Source organism: Dermochelys coriacea, chromosome 4, assembly GCF_009764565.3.
Source record: "Dermochelys coriacea isolate rDerCor1 chromosome 4, rDerCor1.pri.v4, whole genome shotgun sequence".
Lineage (NCBI taxonomy): Eukaryota > Metazoa > Chordata > Testudines > Dermochelyidae > Dermochelys > Dermochelys coriacea.
In genome coordinates this window covers 30,084,728-30,110,152 of record NC_050071.1, presented here as the reverse complement: position 1 = coordinate 30,110,152, position 25,425 = coordinate 30,084,728, and the positions used below count along the sequence as shown (strand labels likewise).

Sequence of the window (25,425 nt, the reverse complement as noted above, 5' to 3'; positions counted from 1 at the left end):
AGGAGAAGAGGAGATTATATATTTTGCTGGCCTGAGCTGTGTATAATTTCATCATTAATTTTTTTAAATTTATTTTTCTGGCCAGGCAGGAAAGTTGTTTTTTTGTGGGTTGAAAAAAGTGTAGTGTTATATGCCTTGTAGAAAAGTAAAGATGAAAACACTAAATATTTTGTTCTTTTATAGTCTACCAAAAATGTGAATTTCCAGTAGTTTCAAAGATGTACAAATTTAGGACTTGGTTCTAAAAACTCGTGAGTAACTTTATTCATGTGAGTATTCCCATTGAAGTCTGAATGATTACTCATGGAGTAAAGTTACTGGCATGTCAATTTGAAGCATTGGTTCCTTATTTCCATGGCTACAATAGTACTGTATCCTTTGGAATCTTTCATATTTCTTGTCATTGAGATCACTTCAGCAAGTGTAGAAACCAGCCAATATCGTTTAAACTCTGTGCAACTTGCATAAACTTTACAAGATATCCAGTTAAAGGGAAGTAATTGAATTTTAATTTAGAAACTGTGACTTCTATTTCAGGTAAAGAGATTAAAATCTCACCCATGCATCATTTTATGGAGTGGAAACAATGAAAATGAGGCAGCAATTACAGGCAACTGGTTCTCCATACCACATGCTGAGATGAAAGTTTATTTCAAAGACTATGTGACACTTTATGTGAAGAACATCCGAGAAATTGTTCTTGCTGTAAGTGAAATTTTCAGGGGCATAGCGCCCGCCCCCAAATTGTCTTGCAAAAGGTTTTAAACTCTGCAATTTGGGCCAAATTTCCTTGAGTTGTTTAAGGGAACAGATTTACAGAAGCAGTGTGGACATGCTGACAACAATACATAAAAACCATGGTGAAGGCTGCTGTGATTGTGTTTTACAGATTCTCATTGCAGTTTTTGCAGCTTTTCTCCTTGTTCTGGAAGTTTTAGAGCTTTGCTTGATGTCATACAGCAAGTAATGAAGTTATACCTGCTTGTGATGAAGTTATTTACAGTGAAATTCTGCTTAGAATGGAGTGGCTTGAAAATCACAAATTGCTGGACTTTCATTTCTTGTGGGTTATGTACAGACACAGAATGCAAAAATGAGACCTGTCATTCGCCACCAGTGCCCACTGATGCAGATCCACTGACTGTGGTACGAACATAAAGCAGGTTTAGAGGATATGCTGGTAAAAAGGCCTGCAGCCCACGTACAGTCTTTCTGGCACCAGTAGAGTTACATGTGATACAAGACTTGCCTAAAATTCTCAGTGTGGATGCAACAGTAATGAAACTCACTCCATTTTAATCAGGTTCCACTGCAGTAATTCCAGATTAAATGCTGCATTCCAAAGAGATGATCAAATCCTACTTTACCTTTGTTTTGGCTGATCAGAGGATGAGAGAGAAGACTGATGAAAAAGAAAACATGTTAGAGGGATAAGGATGAGTAAGAATTCCTCTCTCCCAGTCTTGCTGCAGCAACTCTCAGTAGGAGATGGAGTCAAGCTGGTTTACCTATTCCCTACTTGGAATGAAGGCATGGCCTTCCAGAGAGGTCCCCTCAGCATCTGGCAGTGCCTCCTACAATTGCAGAGGTAGGAGGGAACCTGCCACCACTTGTGGTGAAGAGCTCTCTCTCTTCTTGCAATGAAACTCCACTGTTTTTGACTTTAGAGAGAGTAGACTGAAAGGTCTGAAAGTTGCCTCTGTGACACCAATAAAGAATAAGTTGCTCTACATGGCATTTCGTTCCTGAATAGCTATGCAGAGAGTAATGCCTGAACCACAGATGAATGCTTTGATCTCTCTAGCTAGCTAAAATACAGAGTATGCAGTACAGAGATATGCAAAGTGAAACTGACATTCTGCCAGTTAAAACATTTCTCTTCTACAAGAAATATGAATTTTCTACCCTGCAGTATCTACCCCCTTATCCCTGTTGCTTCATGGCTCACAGGCTACTTTAGAATACGATGATGTTGGACTAAACTGGTTTCACTGGCTATGCTGAAATTACAGTAGATGCATACCACCATGAATTTACGTGTATCAACCCAGGCAATCAAAGTGTAATCTAAAAACAATATAGATGTTGTCATTAGTGATTGCATGCTACTGGCTTTAAGGAGCTTGTAGGGCCATTCTAGTCCTGGAAATTTAAGGGTACAGGAAAACCATGAGGGGGAAACTGATAAAAGGGGAAGCTGTGAGAGAAACTGCTCAATAAGGGTCAAGCTATTGATAAACCAAAATGGCTGATGTAATATACTCGACAAATTTCTGCATTAAAGCTTAAATCTAACAAGTTCTTATTGACAACATTGCTAATATATTAACACATCTATGTGTTACAATTACTGTCAATGTTAATCTAAATTGTAATATGGACTCAAGAACAGCATAGTTCTGATTAGTGTCTTAGCCAAAAATAATTCTTTGCTCAAAATTGATTCATTTGTTGTTTGTTAATAACAATAACATAGAGTACTGAGACACTTTACAAAATATGTGATAGATGAGGTCACTACCCTGGAGAACTTATACAATCTAACTCTAACAAATGTGATTTGTCTTGTAATTAAAATTTCTATCTACTGTAAATGCTATTATTATTTTAGTATCAACACATTTAACAGGAATAGAAAGGTATGTATTTTAGTTACCATTTTGGGCATAATTCCCCAGTAAGCTACACATGGAAAAATGTACACACCATTGTGTACTTGTATTTGTAGGTTCTTCTTTGAGTGCTTGTTCATGTCAATTCCAAACAGGTGTGAGCGCACGCATGCACAGCAGCCAGAAGATTTTTCTCATAGCAGCATCCGTCGGGTCGGCCTGGGCACCCCCTGCAGTCGCTCCTTAATGGCGCTCAATATAGAGCCTTGCCGACCCGCCATTCCCTCAGTTCCTTCTTACCACCAGTGACAGTTAAATGGAACGTCCCATAGCTTTTGCTTTATCAAGCGCCTCTATCTGTCTCATTTGTTTATAGTTCTTCTGTAGTTAATAGTTGTTTAGAGTTTGTTGGGGGTTCCCCCCCTATGACTCCCCGGAGCTGTGGTATGCCGTGGTCCCCAGGGTTCAAAAAGTGTGAGGTCTGCGCCAAGCGCATATCAAAAAATGACCCACAAGTTCCCCCCCAGAACTTTGAAAGAGAGAGAACAGCAGCTCAGAATTCTGCTTATGGAGGCAGCTCTTTGTCCCATTCAGACCCGGGATCTGGGATCCTGCATGCAGCATCACCTCCTGGCACCATCATCCTGGGAACAGGTGCTGAGGAAGGACTCTTTGCGAGATGCTTGGCACCATCATGACTCCTCTCACGTCCATTTGGTGGATAGGCACCAGTCTCAATTGCCGGTACCTCAGAAGAAAAAGAAGCCGGAGGCAGCTCAGGACTTATTGTGCCTCAGGGCGCCGTTCTCACCTCCAAAGAGGGATGAACCACCGGCACTGACAGCACCAGCCCACCCTAAAGTACAATCAAGAGGGAAGCCGGCCATGCTGGCTTGCCTTCTACACAGCACTCCCCGTGCCAGGAATTAGAGCCCAGTCATTCCTCTAGTTCTCTACACTCTGCGCCTCACAGCCCAGCTCCTCTGTGGTCTTCATTTTCGAAAACCTCAGAGTCGGAGTCTGACTCCTATCGCTTTGGCAGAAGTAGGAGCAGGAGATCCAGGTCATGTCAGGGGAGACGAGCCTGCCTGGTACTGTGGCCTCCAGGGTGGCAAAACTTGATGCAGTGGCCCTTCTGGGTGCCCTGGGCCTTCCATCAAAGCCAGGGACGAAGCCAGGGATTGCACTCAGCAGCAACATTGGTAGCTTCTGCTCCCTTCGTACCACCTTCTGCAGCTTTGGTGTTCTCTGACGCACCGCGGCCAGCTACTGAGGTGCCGCTGCCGATTACATCGACACTGTCGGATGTGGCACCGTCACCAGCCTCATTGGTACTGGCACCGACATCTGCATCAGCACCAACAGCAACGCCGACAGCACCACCTACAGTCTCGGCATAGGTGTTTTCTGTCCCAGCACTGAGGGGCACAGCATCATCCAGGTCACCACAGCCCGGGATCCCCAGGACTCACGGGGACCCCTTGGGCGCTGATGGGAGGGAACAGCTGCCCTTTATGAGGGCTTCTTCCTCTTTCTTGCTAGATGAGGCGCTGGCAGGCACCACTATAGCTCCAGGCTTGGAGGACAGCAGAGTGTTGCAGCAATACCCACTAGCCCGGGTATTCAGGCAGAGGAGGTAGTGGAGAACGCAGATCCCTCAGTGGATATCCTCGTGCCCTCTGGACCTGCACGCATTGCTCTGCCTCTTATCAAGACCATATTGGACACGATCAAAACTTCATTGCCACCCACAGCTAAGTGCAATGAAAGGTGCTGCTTTGTGCCATCTAAGGGCTATGAGCATCTGTACTCACATCCACTGCCTGATTCTCTTGTTGTGGATGCTGCCAACCAGTGCGAGCGGCAAAGCTACTAGGGATCCTCCCCTAAGAACAGGGAGGTGAAAAGACTCGATCTTTTCGGGAGAAAGGTCTATTCTATGGGCGGGTTGCAGCTCCGCATTTCAAATCAGCAGCTACTGGATAATACATGTGGGGCAATGGCAAAATTTGCAGACTTGCTGCTGCAAGATTCCCATGCCGAGTTCTCGGCCTTAGTTGAGGAGGGTAGTTCATTTCTGAGCTTTCATGCAGGCTGTGCTGGACAGAGCTGATGTGCCCACGAAGGTGATGGCTACAGGTGTGGCCATGAGAAGGGGCTCCTGGCTTCAGATCTCTGGTCTCCCTTACGAGGTCCAGCAGACCATACAGGACCTTCCCTTTGAGGGTGTGAATCTGTTTTCCGGAAAGATGGATAAAAGGCTTCATAGCCTAAAGGACTCGAGCCACCCTCAAGTTGTTGGGTCTTCACACCCCTGCCATGCAGCGGTTCTACCAACAACAGAACAACTCGCTCCTATCGCTAGGGGCAGTGGAAGAGGTTCCTCAGAAGCAGAAGGGCATTCCTGGTATTTCCCATCCTAGACCTGCGGGAGCTCAACAAGTTCATGAAGAAACTCAAGTTCTGCATGGTCTTTGGCCGCCACCATCCCTTCATTGGATCCAGGGGACTGGTATACCACCCTCTACTTGAAGAATGCATACTTTCACATAGCAATCATATGGCCCCACCTCAGGTTTGTGGTGAGCAAAACCACTAGCAGTTCACAGTCCTCCCATTTGGCCTGTCATCGGCACCTCGAGTGTTTACCAAGTGCATGGCAGTTGCGGCTGCGTTCCTGCGCAGGTGGCAGGTACAGGTGTTCCCATACTTCGACGACTGGCTCATCAAGGGCCATTCCAAGACTCAAGTGGAGGCACAAGTCGACTTCATAAGAGTAACGTTCGACAAACTGGGCCTCCTTCTGAACAAGGGGAAATCAATGGTGTCCCTGATTCATCAGATAGAGTTTATAGGGGCAGTTTATAGGGACTCGACTTAAGCCAGGGCATACCTCCTGGAAGTGAGGTTCCAGGTCCTGGGTGACATCATTCGAGGTCTCAGGCATTTCCCCACCACCACAGCTAGGAATTGCCTGAAACTTCTAGGACACATCGCTGTTTGTAGCTACGTGGTGCAGCATGCCAGACTCAGACTTCAACCTCTTCAGTCATGGCTAGTGTCGGTGTATCGACCCGGCCGGGGACAGCTTGGACAGGATTGTGACCGTACCTCACCAGGTCCTCAACTCCTTCTTGTGGTGGCTCGACCCACAGGTACTATGTGCAGGGGTCCCCTTCACCAGCTCTCAGCCGTCTCTCTTGCTAGTGATGGATGCGCTGGGCTGGGGAGCACATCTGGAAGTCCTCAGGACTCAAGGCCTCTGGTCTTGGGCGGAGTTCACTCTCCACATCGGGGTCAGAGAGCTGAGACTTTCCGAACCCACTTATCAGGGAAATGTGTATCAGTAATGACAGACAACACCACGGTGATATTCTATATCAACAAACGGGGGTGCACGCTCCACTCCCCTGTGCCAGGAAGCCCTCATGTGGGACTTCTGCGTAGAGCCTTCAATACACCTGCAAGCATCGTACCTCCCCAGGGTATAGAACGAATTTTTGGACTATCTCAGTAGGTCATTCCACGGGCACAAGTGGTCCTTACGCCCAGACATTGCGAACTCAATCTTCCAACAGTGGGGATTTCCCCAGATAGACCTGTTCACCACACGACGCAACAGAAAGTGTCTGCAATTTTGCTCCTTCCTGAATCGCAGTCTGGGCTCCATCGCAGATGCATTCCTCCTCCCATGGGGAGACCATCTTCTTTACACGTTTCCACCTATTCTGCTTGTTCACAAGGTACTCCTCAAAATATGGAGGGAACGAGCTTCAGTGATACTGATAGCTCCAGTTTGGCCTCACCAGCACTCTTACACATCGCTTCTCGAAATGTCTGTGGAAGCCCCAGTTACCTTGCCGCTCTTCCCGGACTTATTGACCCAGGGTCATGGTGGTCTCCAGTACCCGAACCTCAAGTCGCTGCACCTCATGGCATGGAAGCTCCATGGCTGAACCCAATAGAGGTCTCCTGTTCGGACTTGGTTAGACAAGTCCTCCTTGGCAATAGAAAGCCCTCCACCAGGACTACCTACCTTGCCAAGTGAAAGAGATTCGCAATCTGGTCAGCGCAACACGGTTTGTCACCCATGCTCGCCTCTTGACTGCTTATAATGGACTACCTCGTCCACCTCAAGCATCAGGGGCTGTCCGTGTCGTCACTAAGGGTTTGGCCACCAAAATGTGTTGTTCATGTCCATTCCAATATCCACCCTCTTACCCCTCTGTCAGAGTAGCCAGCAAGAAGGAACTGAGGGGGTGGCGGGTCGGATGTGCTCTATGTTGAGCGCCATGAAGGCGCGACTCCAGGGGGCACCTAGGCTGAGCTGACAGATGCTGCTATGGGAAAAATCTTCCGTCTGCCATACACACACCTGATTGGAATGGACATGAACAACACATCTTGAAGAACAGCAGTTACGAGAAAGTAAGTAATCGTTTTTTTCTAGGTTTCTATCATGTCTGTGATCACGTGCACAAACTGGGTTACTGTGCATGCAGATGGCTTAGTGAAATACTTCTGGTAGGCATTTTATGTCACCTGATTTGACTGCACAGTGTCTCCAATCCAGTAAAGCACTGAAGCATCTGCTTCACTTTAAGCATATAGATGGATAGATTTTTAAGGCCAGAAGAAACCATTACGATCTTCTGTCTGAACTCCTGCATAACACAAGCCATAGAATTTCACCAAGCAATTTCTCCATCAAGCCAATTACATCTGGCTAAGCTAGAATCTATCACTTGGAAAAACACCCAGCCTTCATATCAAGGCTTCAGTAATGGAGAATGTAGCATATCCTTAGATAAGCAGTTCTAGTGATTAATTGTTCACACAGTTAAAATGGAGTGACAGGAATTACTTATGCTTAAACTGAAGCCCATGGCTAACTGTTTTGCTATATGGGAGCCAATAGTGGTAACTTTGAATGTAGAACCAAGGGCTTCCCTTACTGAAAATGAGTCCCTAAATGTTTTATAATGTCAAAGAAACCCTTCAGTATTTGGCACTGACAAGAGGCAGTGTGTAGTAGTGGTTAAATATATGTAATCTGAAACAACTCTAAATCCTGCCCTTCATAAAGTTGCATCTGGCCTAAAATGCACAGCCAGGCCAAAAAAAACCAAAGCACAATGCCACAGACTGTAATGACAGCATATTTTGAATGTATTAAGACTAAGGCTTGTTGGTTGTCTGTAACAAAGGGAAAAATCTTAGCATTGCCGCTGCGAAAGTAATCATTTTACTTAAAGCAACTGTCTCACCACACAAATGTTAACGATAATTTTGTTTATTTTCCACTAGAAGTGCTTTAAATAGCTGTTACTAATAATGTAGACACATTTAAAGATAGCAAATCCCTTGATCTGAGGCAAGAGAATCCCTTTCCCAAGATTTTCAAAACTGAACTTTAGTTTCAAATTCCTCTCCACTCAGAATGAAGCCTACATTGTACTAGCAGATGAGGCTAATAAGCCGCCATGGGCAAGAAGTAGCTGGATTCCTCCTGCTTTGCAATGTATTAATTCACACCTAGAGTTGGATACACTGAGGATAGACTCCACTTTCTGTCCTGGGCTTAATAAAGTACTAGTTATCAATTAAGGGCCAGATTGTGCAATTTTTCACACTGCTCACAGTAACAGGCAGAGCATAGCCTCAATGCCCCAGGGGGACAACTGGGAGGCATTGTGCTTCAAAGGAGTACAGTTCCTCTAATGGTATCCCTATTGTACTATGAGGAGAGGAGGTGATTTATGACACCGCTTGAACGGGATGCAGTATATTCCTCCCTCACAAATGTGTCCAGTCAGTTTTGCTGATTTCAGTAGGAAGGGGCAGTGGAGCCCTGGCATAGTTTTCTCTCTGTCCACTTCTTCAGTGGGAGCATCTGGCTGGTACCTGTGATATCTGAGGGCCTGATTCATGCAGTGCTTACACGGCCATGAAGGGGAGGAGGAATCGTAGAAATAGAAAGTGGTAGTACATCCTGTTAGGCCTCTAATTCCAGGAATTAAAAACGATTACATGTGAGGGACGAGACAAATGTCAGGGCACAAAAGCAAAATGTTTCCTAGCCAGTGACTCAGCAATTTGGCAAAGGCATTTTGGTTTCACTTCCCAAAGTAAGGCCTGGATATTGAAATGTTCGAATCAATCACTTTATTATGGTGTGTTTTGTTTTGTTTACCCAGGAGGATAAGAGTCGTCCTTATATTACATCCAGTCCCACAAATGGCAAGGAGTCTGTTAAAGAAGGCTGGCTCTCCCAAAATCCTTATGACACCCATTATGGTGACACTCACTTTTATGATTACCTCAGTGACTGCTGGAACTGGACAGTGTATCCTAAAACTCGGTTTGCCTCAGAGTATGGATTTCAGTCCTGGCCCTCTTTTAGTACATTGGAAAAGGTAAGGCAAAGCTTCCATTTTCATAGCTTTCCCGCTCCCTGTTCCCTTTTGGTCTTGACAGTGAATTACTGGTCAAGAAACTCTGGGTCTATGACTATAGTTGAAATGACACAAATTCCTTATTAAGAGGAAATGTTAGGTTTAATATGAGCGGTGGAGACAGTGTGGGATGTACATCTTTCCCCTTTTAATACATTAAACTTGGTGCCTCTCACGATAGCCAAGATAAATACCTACAGTCCTAATTTATTTCCATAGGCCATTCTTGCTGTGTCAGAGTCCATAGCATTGCTATAATTTATCTATGTTTTTAAAATTGCTTTTCCAGTTTTAAACAATTGGTGACACATTCTTGAACTCTCTAAACACAGGAGCTTGTATTGATTGAAGTATTAAGACACTGATTGTGGAATCCTGTCTCCTCACATCACAAACTTAACTCTTGATTAACCGTTACACACAACTTCCACCTCCATTGGATCAGAACCCAAAAATATGTTGTGCATTTTTACTTGCTGTAGTAAAAGCAAGTCGGCTAGTGGCCGATTAGTGAGCTTGTGTTTTATATCATATGCACTGTTGTTGTAGCTGTGTCAGTCCCAGGATATTAGAGAGACAAGATGGGTGTGGTAATATATTTTATTGGACCAGCTTCTGTTGGTGAGAGAGACAAGCTTTCGAGCTTACACAGAGCTCTTCTTCAGGTCTGGGAAACGTACTCAGAGTGTCACATCTAACTACAAGGTGGAACAGATTGTTTAGCATAAGGAGTTAACGCACATTTCAGGGGACCATTCAACGTGAAGTGGCCTGTTGACATCCCTCCAACCATAGGAGGGAAAGGAATGGGGGGAGGCAGCTGTGGGGCAGGGGGTTGTTAGTGGGTTATAGATTGTTGTAATAAGTCATAAATCTGGTGTTCCTAGTCGGTCCATGATTGTGAGCAAAGTTATGAATATAAGCTCCCAGGCTCGTCCACTAACAACAATCCCACTCTCACCCCCTCCCCCCCCGAGCCCTGTCCCTGCCTCTGTGTTTCCCTCCTCCCTTCCTTTCCCCTATTCTTGTCCACTGACTCTGTGAAAGCTTTGTGAGCCAAATTCTACTGTAGGACAAATAAGTGAAGTTCCACAAAACCAACAGAGCTACCCCTGCCTGTGTGTTGAGCCCTCTGAATTTGGCCCTCTGTGCCGTGGTCTGTCCATCTGTAAGAATATAACACTTACTCCACCGGGTGTTGTAGGCTTCAAGACTTAATGGTCCTCAGATGAAAGGCGCTACAGAAACGTAAAGTATTTTTTTAAATACTCTAGTTGATGGCAAGGGGCTGAAATGGATATTATTCACCTTTCTTGCCATTGCCATTCAGCAATCGATAAGTACCTGGTCCCAAAGATCAGGAGCATGCACGTTTTGCTTATTTGTCCTGATCAGGAGCATGCACATTCAACCTTTTCTGTGTTTTCAAAAGGTCTCCTCTACAGAGGACTGGTCTTATACAAGTCATTTCTCCCTCCATCGACAGCACCATGCAGCTGGTAACGACCAAATGCTTCATCAGGCTGGACTTCACTTCAAGCTGCCCCAGAACACAGATCCTCTACAACGATTCAAAGATACGATTTACCTTACTCAGGTAACCATATGTCACAATCTGGTGACAGATACTTCTATCTAATACAGCCATCGTTATTAGCAGCTAGAGGGCTTAGTCTTGGTCAGTATGTTAGGCACTGAAGAGACATGTTATAATGAGATAGTCTTTGCCTTGAAGAATTTACAACATAATTTAATATGGGTAAATTTTGTGTGTCCCTGACCCTTTGTAGGGGAGAGAACAGGGCATGAAAAGCCTCTCCAATTTCCCCTCTTTGTTTCCCTTCTCCCACACCAGGACTAGTGATCATTTCGGGGGATACTTCTTCCATGCAGCACAAATTACTCCAGAGAAAATGGGAAAGGCCAGAAGAAGTTGGGCCTTGACCCTCTACACTGACCCACAGAGCAGGTTGGACTCACTGATTTGCAGCAGGCTAGGGAACACAACACCTTGCCACACATCACCTTGCTGAGATCCCCTTGTAACAGCACTTTTCCTGTACTGTCTCTTGGTCAGAGTTGTGCCTTTTAGGTACAATCTAGCTCAAAGAGAGCATGAAAAGCCCTCTCTCTGTCTTTCTCTCGCTGATACACACAAACACACACACAATGTTTTGAGAATAGTTAACCAAATTAAAAATAATCCTCTTTTTAATATATTTGCTGAACAAGGTTATGCAAGCCCAGTGTATAAAGGCAGAAACGGAGTTCTATCGGCGTAGTCGAAGTGAGATAACCAATGGAGAGGGACATACAATGGGATCACTCTACTGGCAGCTCAATGATATCTGGCAGGCCCCTTCATGGGCTTCTCTAGGTAAGTCTTCCAATTGCCATCAGTGAAACCTCTAATTGTGCTTTTAAAATTTCTTTTTATTATCTATAACTTTTTTCATCAGAAATACCAGTTCAAGAAATAAGGCTCACCATTATTGCCTGGATAACATATTTCTAACCATCTACTAATACATCTCAGCAAACTGGTTTACAGGATAAGCCTGATACTAAAACTGAGCGGGGATGCAAAGCTGTTGGTCTTGATATGTCATCCTCCTCAAATACAAACAAAATGAAGAGGAAAACAAACCTTTCAGTGTATCCACTCATTAGTGTTTGTTTCAGAGTACAGTAACCACCAATCATAAATGTAGATCCAAGAACCTTTATGACACAAGACGAAGATGCCCTATAATTCTTTCAGTGATGCAGGCCCTAGTTTAACTTTTATGTCTTTTAATTTAAGCAATATTAATGTCTTTTGAGTATAAGACAATATTTAAAACAAACAAGCATAACTGCTGTGGAGTGGTAGCTGCACTGTAGTTAAGGTTGAAGTTAGCTCCTCATTATAAACCTAACTTTTCATCAAAAAGAAAAGGAGTACTTGTGGCACCTTAGAGACTAACGAATTTATTTGAGCATAAGCTTTCGTGAGCTACAGCTCACTTCATCAGATGCATTCGATGAAGTGAGCTGTAACTCACGAAAGCTTATGCTCAAATAAATTTGTTAGTCTCTAAGGTGCCACAAGTACTCCTTTTCTTTTTGCAAATACAGACTAACACGGCTGCTACTCTGAAACCTAACTTTTCAACATCTCCCTAGCTTCCTCTGAAAGAAATTGATCTTCCTTAAAGCTTACATGCCACAGCTCATCCAGGATAGTTTTTCAGAGGAGTGTGGTAAAACTCAAAGATTTTTGTTTTTTTTTTTTTTAATTTTTCCATCTCCAGAGTGGCGAAGCCTCGAAACTCCAAACTAGTTTTAAGTATCAGAGGGGTACCTGTGTTAGTCTGTATCCACAAAAACAACGAGGAGTCCGGTTGCACCTTAAATACTAACAGATTTATTTGGGCATAAGCTTTCGTGGGTAAAAAACCCACGATGCACGTGAAGAAGTGGGGTTTTTTTACCCACGAAAGCTTGTGCCCAAATAAATCCATTAGTCTTTAAGGTGCCACTGGACTCCTCGTTTTTGTGCAACCTAGTTTCGTTTGTTTGTTTGGTGTTGCTGCAGAGAAGTGCCTTTTAGTATTGTGGAAAAGGTTGGAAAGATCTAAAGAGTTGTTTTTGGTGCATATGGAGAGCAGTGTTTTTAGGGAAGCATACCAATAAATGAGGGTTAGCTATATTTACATAAATATAAAAAACCATATATTCATTCAATAACCTGAAAGATTATGATGTTTTTTCTTAGTAATAAAAACATCTAATTTCTCAGTCAATGTGTGGAACTTTGCAATATGTCAAGACACACTAGGACTAAATTAGTTGAAGAATCTTTAGTTCTAATTAAATAGCATATAATGTCATCTGTTTATATCCAACAATGTGTTTTATTTCACAGTATAACAGACCTAGTTTAGGTTGAGTGCAGATGTGTAACTTGCTTGGGTAATAAATAGTAAGTGAAGGAGAACTGCATGGTCTGAGGGAAGTGGCTGCATTCCATAACTGCTCATATCTAGGTGAGCGTATTTTGAGGTTTAGGGGTTTTTTAAGGTGGAAGGACTGTTCTGTGGAAGTATATAATACATTTACCTAATTGTTATATGATGCTTATCATCTTTACATCTCAAAGCATTTTACAAAAGAGGCAGCATCATTATCCCCATTTTACAGATGGGAAAACTAGAGGTAAAGTGACTTTACCAAGGGTCATCCAGCAGGTTAGTAGTAGAACGGGGAATTGAACCCAGGTCTGCTGAATCCCAGTCCATTGCCCTATCTATGATTTCAACCTCAGTTATTTCTTAATTATTGTTTTAGTTTACTGATATATGCTTCAGAGAAGAAGTTCACAGTTAAAGAAATGTTGGAATATGGTCAGTTTATGAAAAGTAGGTAAATGTAGTTTTTTCTACACCTGCCCCTGGGTCCACCTGCCAATTTTTGTGGTTTTGCAGGGACATCTTTTTGCTTCTTAAAGTTTTTCTCTTCCCTTTTCCTGTGTGGAAGACCTCCACCTCAGAAACCAGAGGAAACAAACTATAGTGAAACTGTCTTTTTAAACAACACGCTGCTTTACCTTGGCCTCATGATGTCAGCCGAGACAGTAGTACAGCCTTAACGCTGAGGTTCCTAGACTTCATGAACTTATGCTGTAGAAACGTAGTGTTTTAATGACAGGTTTCAGAGTAGCAGCCGTGTTCGTCTGTATTCGCAAAAAGAAAAGGAGTACTTGTGGCACCTTAGAGACGAACAAATTTATTTGAGCATAAGCTTTCGTGAGCTACAGCTCACCTCATCGAATGCATCCAATGAAGTGAGCTGTAGCTCACGAAAGCTTATAGTGTTTTAATGTTTGTTTTTCTGGATTTCGCTATAATTGACAAATTCTTACAAAATAAGTACTTTAAAAAGGAGGAGGAAAAAACTTAGTAAAATGTCTCAATGTACAGATGCATTGACAGATGATCTGATGTGATGAACATAAGCATGATTTTTTTTTAAGTACAGAACAACTAACATCATCCCAAAAAATATCTGAAATAGTTTAATTAGTCATAGCCTTATTAACCCACAGAGACCTTCCTGCCAACACTACAAAAAGAAGGATTCTGGGTGGACTCCTCCTGAAGGTCGAAACAGCAGCCTGGATTTCTACATAGACTGCTTCCGCCGACGTGCACGAGCTGAAATTGTGGAAAAGCAGCATCGCTTACCCCATAACCTCAGCCATGCAGAACACAGTGCCATCCACAGCCTCAGAAACAACTCTGACATCATAATCAAAAAGGCTGACAAAGGAGGTGCTGTCGTCATCATGAATAGGTCGGAGTATGAACAAGAGGCTACTAGGCAGCTCTCCAACACCACTTTCTACAAGCCATTACCCTCTGATCCCACTGAGAGTTACCAAAAGAAACTACAGCATTTGCTCAAGAAACTCCCTGAAAAAGCACAAGAACAAATCCGCACAGACACACCCCTGGAGCCCCGACCTGGGGTATTCTATCTGCTACCCAAGATCCATAAACCTGGAAATCCTGGACGCCCCATCATCTCAGGCATTGGCACCCTGACAGCAGGATTGTCTGGCTTTGTAGACTCCCTCCTCAGGCCCTTCGTTACCAGCACTCCCAGCTATCTTCGAGATACCACTGACTTCCTGAGGAAACTACAGTCTATTGGTGATCTTCCTAAAAACACCATCCTAGCCACTATGGATGTAGAAGCCCTCTACACCAACATTCCACACAAAGATGGACTACAAGCCGTCAGGAACAGTATCCCCGATACTGTCACGGCTAACCTGGTGGCTGAACTTTGTGACTTTGTCCTGACCCATAACTATTTCACATTTGGGGACAATGTATACCTTCAAATCAGCGGCACTGCGATGGGTACCCGCATGGCCCCACAGTATGCCAACGTTTTTATGGCTGACTTAGAACAACGCTTCCTCAGCTCTCGTCCCCTAATGCCCCTACTCTACTTGCGCTACATTGATGACATCTTCATCATCTGGACCCATGGAAAAGAAGCTCTTGAGGAATTCCACCATGATTTCAACAATTTCCATCCCACCATCAACCTCAGCCTGGACCAGTCCACACAAGAGATCCACTTCCTGGACACTACGGTGCTAATAAGCGATGGTCACATAAACACCACCCTATATCGGAAACCTACTGACCGCTATTCCTACCTACATGCCTCTAGCTTTCATCCAGATCATACCACTCGATCCATTGTCTACAGCCAAGCGCTACGATATCACCGCATTTGCTCCAACCCCTCAGACAGAGACAAACACCTACAAGATCTCTATCATGCATTCCTACAACTACAATACCCACCTGCTGAAGTGAAGAAACAGATTGACAGAGCCAGAAGAGTACCCAGAAGTCACCTACTACAGGACAGGCCCAACAAAGAAAACAACAGAAGGCCACTAGCCATCACCTTCAGCCCCCAACTAAAACCTCTCCAACGCATCATCAAGGATCTACAACCTATCCTGAAGGACGACCCATCACTCTCACAGATTTTGGGAGACAGACCAGTCCTTGCTTACAGACAGCCCCCCAATCTGAAGCAAATACTCACCAGCAACCGCACACCACACAACAGAACCACTAACCCAGGAACCTATCCTTGCAACAAAGCCCGTTGCCAACTCTGTCCACATATCTATTCAGGGGATACCATCATAGGGCCTAATCACATCAGCCACACTATCAGAGGCTCGTTCACCTGCGCATCTACCAATGTGATATATGCCATCATGTGCCAGCAATGCCCCTCTGCCATGTACATTGGCCAAACTGGACAGTCTCTACGTAAAAGAATGAATGGACACAAATCAGACGTCAAGAATTATAACGTTCAAAAACCAGTTGGAGAACACTTCAATCTCTCTGGTCACTCGATCACAGACCTAAGAGTGGCTATACTTCAACAAAAAAGCTTCAAAAACAGACTCCAACGAGAGACTGCTGAATTGGAATTAATTTGCAAACTGGATACAATTAACTTAGGCTTGAATAGAGACTGGGAATGGATGAGTCATTACACAAAGTAAAACTATTTCCCCATGGTATTTCTCTCTCCCACCTCACCCCCCACTGTTCCTCTGATATTCTTGTTAACTGCTGGAATTAGCCTACCTTGCTTGTCACCATGAAAGGTTTTCCTCCTTTCCCCCCCCTGCTGCTGGTGATGGCTTATCTTAAGTGATCACTCTCCTTACAGTGTGTATGATAAACCCATTGTTTCATGTTCTCTGTGTGTGTGTATATAAATCTCTCCTCTGTTTTTTCCACCAAATGCATCCGATGAAGTGAGCTGTAGCTCACGAAAGCTTATGCTCTAATAAATTTGTTAGTCTCTAAGGTGCCACAAGTACTCCTTTTCTTTTTGCGAATACAGACTAACACGGCTGCTACTCTGAAACCAGCCTTATTAATGTCAATTTTCAGAAAGGAAGCTCAGCAGAGATACTGCTGTCCCTTTGTTTCATTTTATTCTGTCAGTGGATTGAGGAAAAATTTAATTTTCATTTAATTAGGCGATGCATAGAGGGAGTTTTGAAATGCAAATGTTGGAATTAGTTTTCTTTGCATTTCAAAACCATACTTCTGTATCTCTTTAGGTTGCACGGTGGTATCGCTGATGAATACTTCCTTTATTTAGATTTGTTCTTTCATAAATGAGGTGCCATGGAGGGGTTTACATAATCTTCCATATGAAGTGGAAGTGTGTTCCTTCTTGAAATGGGGAGAGAATTGAGAATTAAGTATTTGTTTATATATTAAAAACATTTACCTGGAAAGTAAGAAAACACAGTGAAGCCCTCTTGTCTGCATGTGACTCTCTGCCTCCCTTCAGAAGTCAATAAAAAGAAAAGGAGTACTTGTGGCACCTTAGAGACTAACAAATTTATTTGAGCATAAGCTTTCGTGAGCTACAGCTCACTTCATTGGATGCATTTGGTGGAAAATACAGAGGGGAGATTTATATACACACACAGAGAACCTGAAACAATGGGTTTTATCATACACACTGTAAGGAGAGTGATCACTTAAGATGAGCCATCACCAGCAGCGGGGGGTGGGGGGGAAGGAGGAAAACCTTTCATGGTGATAAGCGAGGTAGGCAATTTCCAGCAGTTAACAAGAACATCTGAGGAACAGTGGGGGGTGGGGTGGGGGGGAGAAATACCATGGGGAAATAGTTTTACTTTGTGTAATGACTCATCCATTCCCAGTCTCTATTCAAGCCTAAGTTAATTGTATCCAGTTTGCAGATTAATTCCAATTCAGCAGTCTCTTGTTGGAGTCTGTTTTTGAAGTTTTTTTGTTGAAGGATAGCCACCCTCAGGTCTTGGGAGACAGGCCAATCCTTGGTTACAGACAGCCCCCCATTCTGAAGCAAATACTCACCAGCAACCACACACCACACAACAGAACCACTAACCCAGGAACCTATCCTTGCAACAAAGCCCGTTGCCAACTCTGTCCACATATCTATTCAGGGGACACCATCATAGGGCCTAATCACATCAGCCACACTATCAGAGGCTCGTTCACCTGCGCATCTACCAATGTGATATATGCCATCATGTGCCAGCAATGCCCCTCTGCCATGTACATTGGTCAAACTGGACAGTCTCTACGTAAAAGAATATATGGACACAAATCAGACGTCAAGAATTATAACATTCAAAAACCAGTTGGAGAACACTTCAATCTCTCTGGTCACTCGATTACAGACCTGAGGGGTGGCTATCCTTCAACAAAAAAACTTCAAAAACAGACTCCAACGAGAGACTGCTGAATTGGAATTAATTTGCAAACTGGAAAGAATTAATTTAGGCTTGAATAGAGACTGGGAATGGATGAGTCATTACACAAAGTAAAACTATTTCCCCATGTTATTTCTCCCTCCCACCCCACCCGCCACTGTTCCTCAGATGTTCTTGTTAACTGCTGGAAATAGCCTACCTTGCTTGTCACCATGAAAGATTTTTCCTCCTTTCCCCCTCCCCCCTGCTGCTGGTGATGGCTCATCTTAAGTGATCACTCTCCTTACAGTGTGTATGATAAAACCCATTGTTTCATGTTCTCTGTGTGTGTATATAAATCTCCCCTCTGTATTTTCCAGCAAATGCATCTATGAAGTGAGCTGTAGCTCACGAAAGCTTATGCTCAAATAAATTTGTTAGTCTCTAAGGTGCCACAAGTACTCCTTTTCTTTTTGCGAATACAGACTAACACGGCTGCTACTCTGAAACCTGTCATTATTTCAGAAGTCAATGTATTTCTTCAGATTTTGAATGCTTGATTATGGTTTTGGAGCCACTTGTGCTGCATTGATTGCTTTAGCATCAGTGTGGTATTCTATGATTCTATGATTCTATGGTGTGTTTTCAGTGAAGAATGCTAAACTGTAGCTGGAATTTCTGCACCTTCCTGCACAGATGTCACTTTGAGGTATCTGATTCAGCTATCGAGTTTCACAGATTGCTGAGTTTAATTGGTTAGAAGTGTGGGTCCAATACTTAGTTTCCAGTGAGCTGAAACCACAGGGTTTAAAAAAAAATAGATTTAAATTTGTGAGATTGGATGTGAGCAAAGAATTCAGCAGTATGTTTCTCGGGTTGTGTTAAATGGCGCTGAGCAATTAATTTAGAATCCGTTACAGTGAAGAAAGCTATTTGCTCTTCTTCTAGATGTTAGATGAAAAGGCTTCAGGAAACAGTGAAAGATCTGGGCAGTGATGTCTTATTCCAGAGTGAGTCATCACATCTTTTTCTGAATGTGGTGATGTGATATAAAGTACAGTCCCTGTTGTGTATGTCATAATTTGGAATAGATTTGGGAACTCAGATTTAAACAACAGTTCATTTAAACACAGAAAACTACTCCCAGGTTTGTTTTTAAATAGCTTTTGCCCCATGTCATACTTGCCTACAACAGGAATGGTTAAAGCCAGAAATTTTCCCACCGGCTGCTCCCTCCCAAGATTTCTCACTGCCATTTTTACATCAAGAAATCTGTTTTAAGTAAATCCAGACAGTCAGGCTTAAACACTTGAGCTGTCTACTTTGTAGCCGGCATGAAGAGAGCTCATCTCTCAATTCTACCAAAAGTCACTGTCACAGTTGCAGCAGCCATAGTAATGGCTCCAAATATTCTGTGATTCTTGGCTGCAGAATTAATTGTACAATCCATCCCTTGCTGTGGAACTGTGCTCCAACATGTAGGCTGTTGTCTTGTATTATTTAAAAAACATTTATTTGGTCTTTGGTTACAGGGAAAAACAACACTTTAAAACATGGAGAAGGTGTAACTGATGTAGTGGTGTCTGCTTGGGTCTGCAGAGAACCTGAAACAGTAGCTGGGGAGGTGTGCACTTCTCCCATTAATGTCAATGAGATGTGAAAGCCAATGCTAAGTTTAAATGTCAGTATTGTTAACAAGTTCATTTCTGATCAGTTTTGCCAAAACATCCAGTTAATTGATTTTATCCCCCAATTGTGAGTCATCTTGCACTTCCCACACCACTGGTATATGCACCAACCGGATGTCAAAACCACTAGCTTTCCCCCAGACGATTTCTGTGATGCAGTTGTGTTATCAATTCACAAATCTGTGGCATATTGAAAAGTGAAAACGTGGGCTTAGCATAAATAAATTGCATTTAATATCAAGCTAAATGTCAGGGGATGCTCTTTGATATGCTTCAGTTTCATATTTTAATCCAATAAAAGCCTTAATTTTCAGAATGTAAATGAAGCTGCTACAGACTTTCCAATCTGCTAAATTAGCGTTCCACTGAAAACATGGGCCTTGCCACAGAAATTAGTCTGAGCTTGCAGCAGACTCTGTTCGAAACCTACGGCTAAAGGCACCTGTTGCAGAGACTGCCCAAATCCCTGAGATTCTCATGGCAATCTTGAAGGCTTCAGAGCTCCACTGCCTCCCCTGACTCAAAAAGCCTGAGCATAGGCAGGGATGCCCTTTTTCCAGAGAATACCAATATATTGTTCTTTGCTGTCTATACATCTAGGCTTCCATTTTAGAAACAAGAAGCTGTCACGCATTTTGCTTTGTTTTGGACCAGCTACTCCCAGTCCAAGCCTCCACTTCCTTTTGTTCATTCAGGTTTTCTGAAGTCCCACAAGAAGCATGTGTAATTTTAAATCAAACGAACCACAGAATTAGCCCCATCTCTGAATTTTACTGTGGCCTCCTGTCTCCCTGTGTGTCTGCCATTTAGACTGTAAACGGTTCAGAATTGGGATTATCTTTGTGTACTAGACAGCACCAACACACTGTCTGAGCTAAGTGACTTATAATAAAGTTACCGATGACTTGTATGTTTGAAGAAGCTCTATGAAATATCTGGTACTGAATAGCGACTAGGCTCAGCAACCCACCAGAAACCCTTTTTAGATTTCACCCCTTAATGCAAGTCAACAGCATTATGGTAAAACTGGAGTTCTTCCCTGTGCTGTCAACCTACAATGGCCACGCTTTGGTGTCATAACTTAGAAACCAAGGCTGTCTAAGGGATAATGCCCAGGATATTGAAATGTACAAAGTTGTAAGTACTTCTAAACAAGCACCAAAGCAAAGCAGAAGCTTTTGGTTATTGCAAATATCTTCCAACATCATGAGCTTTGTTCGTGTTATCTCTGATGAAAAGCTACAAACCAAAATTGGACAGGGTATAATGTTCTTTCAACATAAGGTTATGCAGATGAGTTGGTGCCTCTTTTTAGTGATATGCCAGTGGAGAGGATATATGTCTGAGCAAGGGCGGAGTTAAAATGTTAACATTAAAATATTGACCTAGATGGGAAAGGAGTAGGGAGAAGATGGACATTGACACAAAGATCCATATTTTCAGAATGCTACATAATGAGTGTTCTTACAAGACTACTTTTCTGGAAGTATCACACCTGGGAAAACTCCACTATGGCTGGCTCACCCACCATGCTCAGCTTTATACCAGGATTTCGGTGGTATTTGTGAGGAGACGATATTTGATGGTTTCTCTAATCTGTGAATGGCTGAATTTTTGATAGCATAATAAGTAATAAAGTACAGCTCTCCCTAAACCGGCAAAGTAAACTGGAAGATGCACATACAGTATGTTTAAGTATTTTATTTAAAAAAAACCCAAACAATAGAGGTAACTTCTACAGATGGGCCTAATTTTGAGTCTACTTGGATTCTTGAGTTTGAAAGTCTGACTCAGGCTTACAGGTTTATGTTTTGTTTAGGAGGAATTGCAAAAACTGACCAAGAGAATGGGAAGAGGGAGATTCTGATGAAAAGTGAAATAGCATAGGCCAGATTAATCTCTCATTAACAATGGTGTAAGTCTGTAGTAACCCTATTAAAGACAATGGATTACTCTGGATTTGCAACAGCATAACTGACAGCAGATTTTGTCTAACTATACATGCTAAATACATGGTACACTCTTGTGCCAGTCCTTTGTAGTGGTGATTCTTCTATCCCTATGTATAGCATGTATGCTTTTTTTTTATTTTAATTGAATCACCCAGAGAGGAATGTTAATTACAGGACGCAAAGGTTTGTAGAACTCAAACTGATATTGTGAACCTCAAAATGAATCGGAGAGATTTGTAAACCCAGCAACATCAGCTAGACCTTCATGAGCTGCAACCTCATCACAGGTATGTTCCAGCACCTGGACAAACTGCGGAAGAATGCTTTTTCCAGCGTCGTCCTCTTCGTCACCAACAACGACAGCACCATCTCCGGCATCTGGGTCTTCCGTGGCCAGGAGCTGACCTTCCTGCTGAGCCCTGACTGGCAAGTGGATTATGAGTCCTATACCTGGAGGAAGATGGATGAAGACATGAGGAGTGCAAGAAGCTGGTCACGGAGTATTTCACATGGGAGGGCGAATTCAAACACGTCAGCAAAGCCTTCAACCAGGGAAAGATCTTCAAGTGAGGGCGCTGCCTTCCCGCCGGCTGGGACAGCACAGACTGGCCGGAGAGGGACCACAGCCTCTGGGCAGCAGCCAGTGGGAGTGTGGGCTGCTGAGAACTGTTCACCAGGGGCCAAACATCAGAAGCCTGGATCAGTGACGCGAAAAATAAAAACTCCACATGCTGGTTTAAAAATACAAAACAAAAAAACAAACAAAAAAAAACACCACAAGATTTTCTCATGCCCATTAATATAACAGTGTATTTTTGATTGATTTTTTTTCTGGGTTACTTTGCTATTTTGGTAAATTTAGTGGGGAGGGTCTGAGCAAACACCTCAGCTTCAGTTATTACTACTGTCAACCTATGTAAAACAATTGAATTCTTGGTCACGACACGATAGGCCAGATTGTCTTGGGTCCTTGTGGGGGTATACAGAAAGGGGAGAGAGTGGGCATAAAGTGCCTCCTATCTTTCTGCGTTTGCCTTACACGAGATCCTGGGACAGCTGCAATTACTGTGCTTGAGAGAGTGCAGGAACTGCTTCCTCTTTGTGCCCCTAAGGTTGCATATGCTCCTCCAAAGGGAGTAAGAAAAGGTGTGGAGAAGACCAGACCATAGCTCCTACCTTTCTCTCCCCCAGACCCTGGTGTGGGCCAGGCCCACCAGAAACGGGGAGAGGAAATTGCAGTATCATAACCTATGCACTGGGGCGGGATCATGCCCTACATGTTCACAGCCAATCTCATATTGTGTCTGAAACATGCTTTCTTTAATACTCAGAGTATGGGGGCAAGTGGAAAATGCTCCATTACTTTGCCCAGCATTTCTTTGCCCCACTGCTGCCTGTGGGATATGAAGATGACGGCGTGCTGTACATCTACGGTGTGTCGGATCTTCATTCAGACTGTGAGTTGACGCTCCAAGTAAGTGCTGCCTTCTGTCTGTCAAAAAGGTCACCTCCTGCTAGGGAAAAGAATAGAAAAATATAAATAAGTGCTTGGATATGGAACAGCGATCCAGTAAGTCCACGTCCAGCCCTATCAGCTCTCCCTGCACCAGTGTTTCAGCTTCTATGAGAGTCTATTCGGAATGTGATTCTGAGCTAAACTGAGTCCTGCTATAAATGGGTGCAATTAATCTTCCTATTTTGTCTTGTTTTTTAAACTGAGAGTTCTTTGGGGCACAGACTGTCACTAATTATATCTCTGTACAGTGCTTAGCGCAGTTGAGCCCTAACCTTAGGGTGCTACCTCAGTGTATAGGATCATAGAATTATAGAAAAATAAGGCTGGAAGGAACCTTGAGTCTTAAATTTTAAATGGTAAAGAAATAATAACTCTACTTAAAATACAGTCCAGATGTAAAAGGTGATTAAGTTTAAATAAAAAACAAATTAAAAAATTTCATTTTGTAATTCAGTTTACAGATTCAGGCCCTGGGTATATTCAGAGTTAGATCTGCAGATCCTAGTGAAAAAAGTTGTTGTTTTATTTTATTATTATTTATAATTACTGTTAGCCTTCCTGAACCAATGCAACTCTGAGAAAATACAGTGGATTATTTTGTGGCTTGTGAAGCATCAACAGAACTGGTAACTAAATTTCAATTGCAGGCCTCCTATGCAACCCTATTATCTTAAAATTATGCCCCAAGCTACATCTGAGTGATCCCACAGAAGGTTGTAGGATTATGCACATGTATATAAGGGCAATCTTATGTGTGGGCCAGAAAGAATCCTGTTTGACTTTCAGATTCCATAGTTGGTTGGTTTATTATTATTTATTATTTGTATGACAGTAGCATTTACAGGCCCCAGATGAGATCAGGGCCCCATTGTATTGAGTACTGTATAAAAGTACATTGCAAGAGACTGTTCCTGAGTTGAAACATCTACAGTATAAATAGACAAGACAGACAAAGGGTGGGAAAGTAAGCAGGCACAGAATGGAGTAGTGACTTGTTCCAGGTCAAACAGCAGGTCACTGGGAGAGCTGGGACTAGAACTTGTCTCCTGATTCTCAGTCCACTGACCTGTCCGCAAGACCTTGCAGATTCTTTCAGTTTACAAGAGTGGCAGTTTAAAAATAAACAAATAACAAAAAACTCTTGTAAGCTGCAAAAAAATAATCAACGTGAAAAACACAGTGCTGTTTTTACAAAGCCACTTTTCAGAGCAGAGCTGCACTTCGTGGAGCTGCTTGTCTCGGGTCTGAGTTTAAGCTTGTGTCTGTAATTCCAAAGCTCTGGTATAGTTAGAGAGGCAAGTGTCTAGTATTCACTTCTAGTGTAGATTTTTGATTAGCAGTTCAAGAACATTTTAAACTTGTGAAAAAGAGCGATTAGGAGGAGCTTTTGGATCTTTTTCTGGCTGCTGGCACCTCTTGTGGTCGAGTGCCTCTTCATGCATTGTATGATGTTAGGATTCTTTCACATCTGCTCTTTTGCAGTTACCTCATGCTAAAAGTAAGCCAAATGGATCACAGTTTTTGTACAGGAGGCTGTTCCTATTGATACAAATGAGGTCCTCTGGCAAAGTGTATTTCATTGTGTTAACACAATTCCAGGGATTCCACTTAAAATCACAGCTTGTCATTTCTATTGATCAAATATATTAAAATTCTCTATACAAAAGCTCTAGGCATCTCTGCAGGTCTCAGGTAATACAGGTCAACTTTAAATAAGCACAACCAGCAATTTCCTGAACCAGAAAAGGGAGGGGAGGCAATAAACCCTTACCCCAACAATTCCAGTCCCTAATACACTCCAATCCAGCCACCTCTGGCATCAGCTAGAAAAGAGCTTTGCAGCATGTCCTAAAGATCAACATGTTCAGGCTATTTGAGACAGAATTGTTGCTTAGTTTAAATAATAAAATGGGTAATATTTATATTTGTTATTATTTTAATCCTTGCGTAGTCTCTTCTAGTCTGGTGTAGAAATCACCTTGAGGCTATGTGCCATGTACTTCCAGGAAAATGTCTCATTCTATGAGTAGCTGAAAAATCTGGGATGTGGGGATATTTTTGTAGAGGTATTCTTTTCTCTGTTAACTGTTTGACCCCCTTAATGTCTCTCACAGGTCATTGTGCACCAGTGGAGTTCTATGGAGCCAGTGTGTACCCTTGCTAAAGAGGGTGTGACCCTTAAGGCAGGGAGTGCTGCCCCAATTTACAAGGAGCCCGTAAATGACCTGCTGAAAAGATGTGGGAATTGTACCAGGCAAAGCTGTGTTGTCACTTTTTACCTTATGGGAAAAGGCGATCTCCATAGTTCTGGCAACTCTCACTTCCTATCTTCGCTGAAGGATGCGGTGGGATTGGAGAAAGCACAGCTCAGTGTAAGCACCAGCTGTCCCAAGTTACTTTCTTTAGTCCTGCCA

General features: G+C 43.0%; 1 protein-coding gene across 4 annotated transcripts in view; it reads left to right on the top strand.

Annotated features, from left to right (window-relative positions):
• Positions 1-25,425, top strand: part of MANBA (mannosidase beta) — a 76,692-nt gene that overhangs the window by 48,558 nt on the left and 2,709 nt on the right. For 3 of the 4 annotated variants that reach the window (XM_038398461.2, XM_038398458.2, XM_038398456.2), the window contains exons 11-16: positions 538-705; positions 8,810-9,028; positions 10,500-10,664; positions 11,300-11,444; positions 22,827-22,969; positions 25,126-25,383. In XM_038398461.2, the coding sequence (XP_038254389.2) occupies positions 538-705; positions 8,810-9,028; positions 10,500-10,664; positions 11,300-11,444; positions 22,827-22,969; positions 25,126-25,383 (1,098 nt within the window). The remainder of the gene's footprint in view (positions 1-537; positions 706-8,809; positions 9,029-10,499; positions 10,665-11,299; positions 11,445-22,826; positions 22,970-25,125; positions 25,384-25,425) is intronic. The other variant, XM_043513208.1, reaches the window with a different exon arrangement.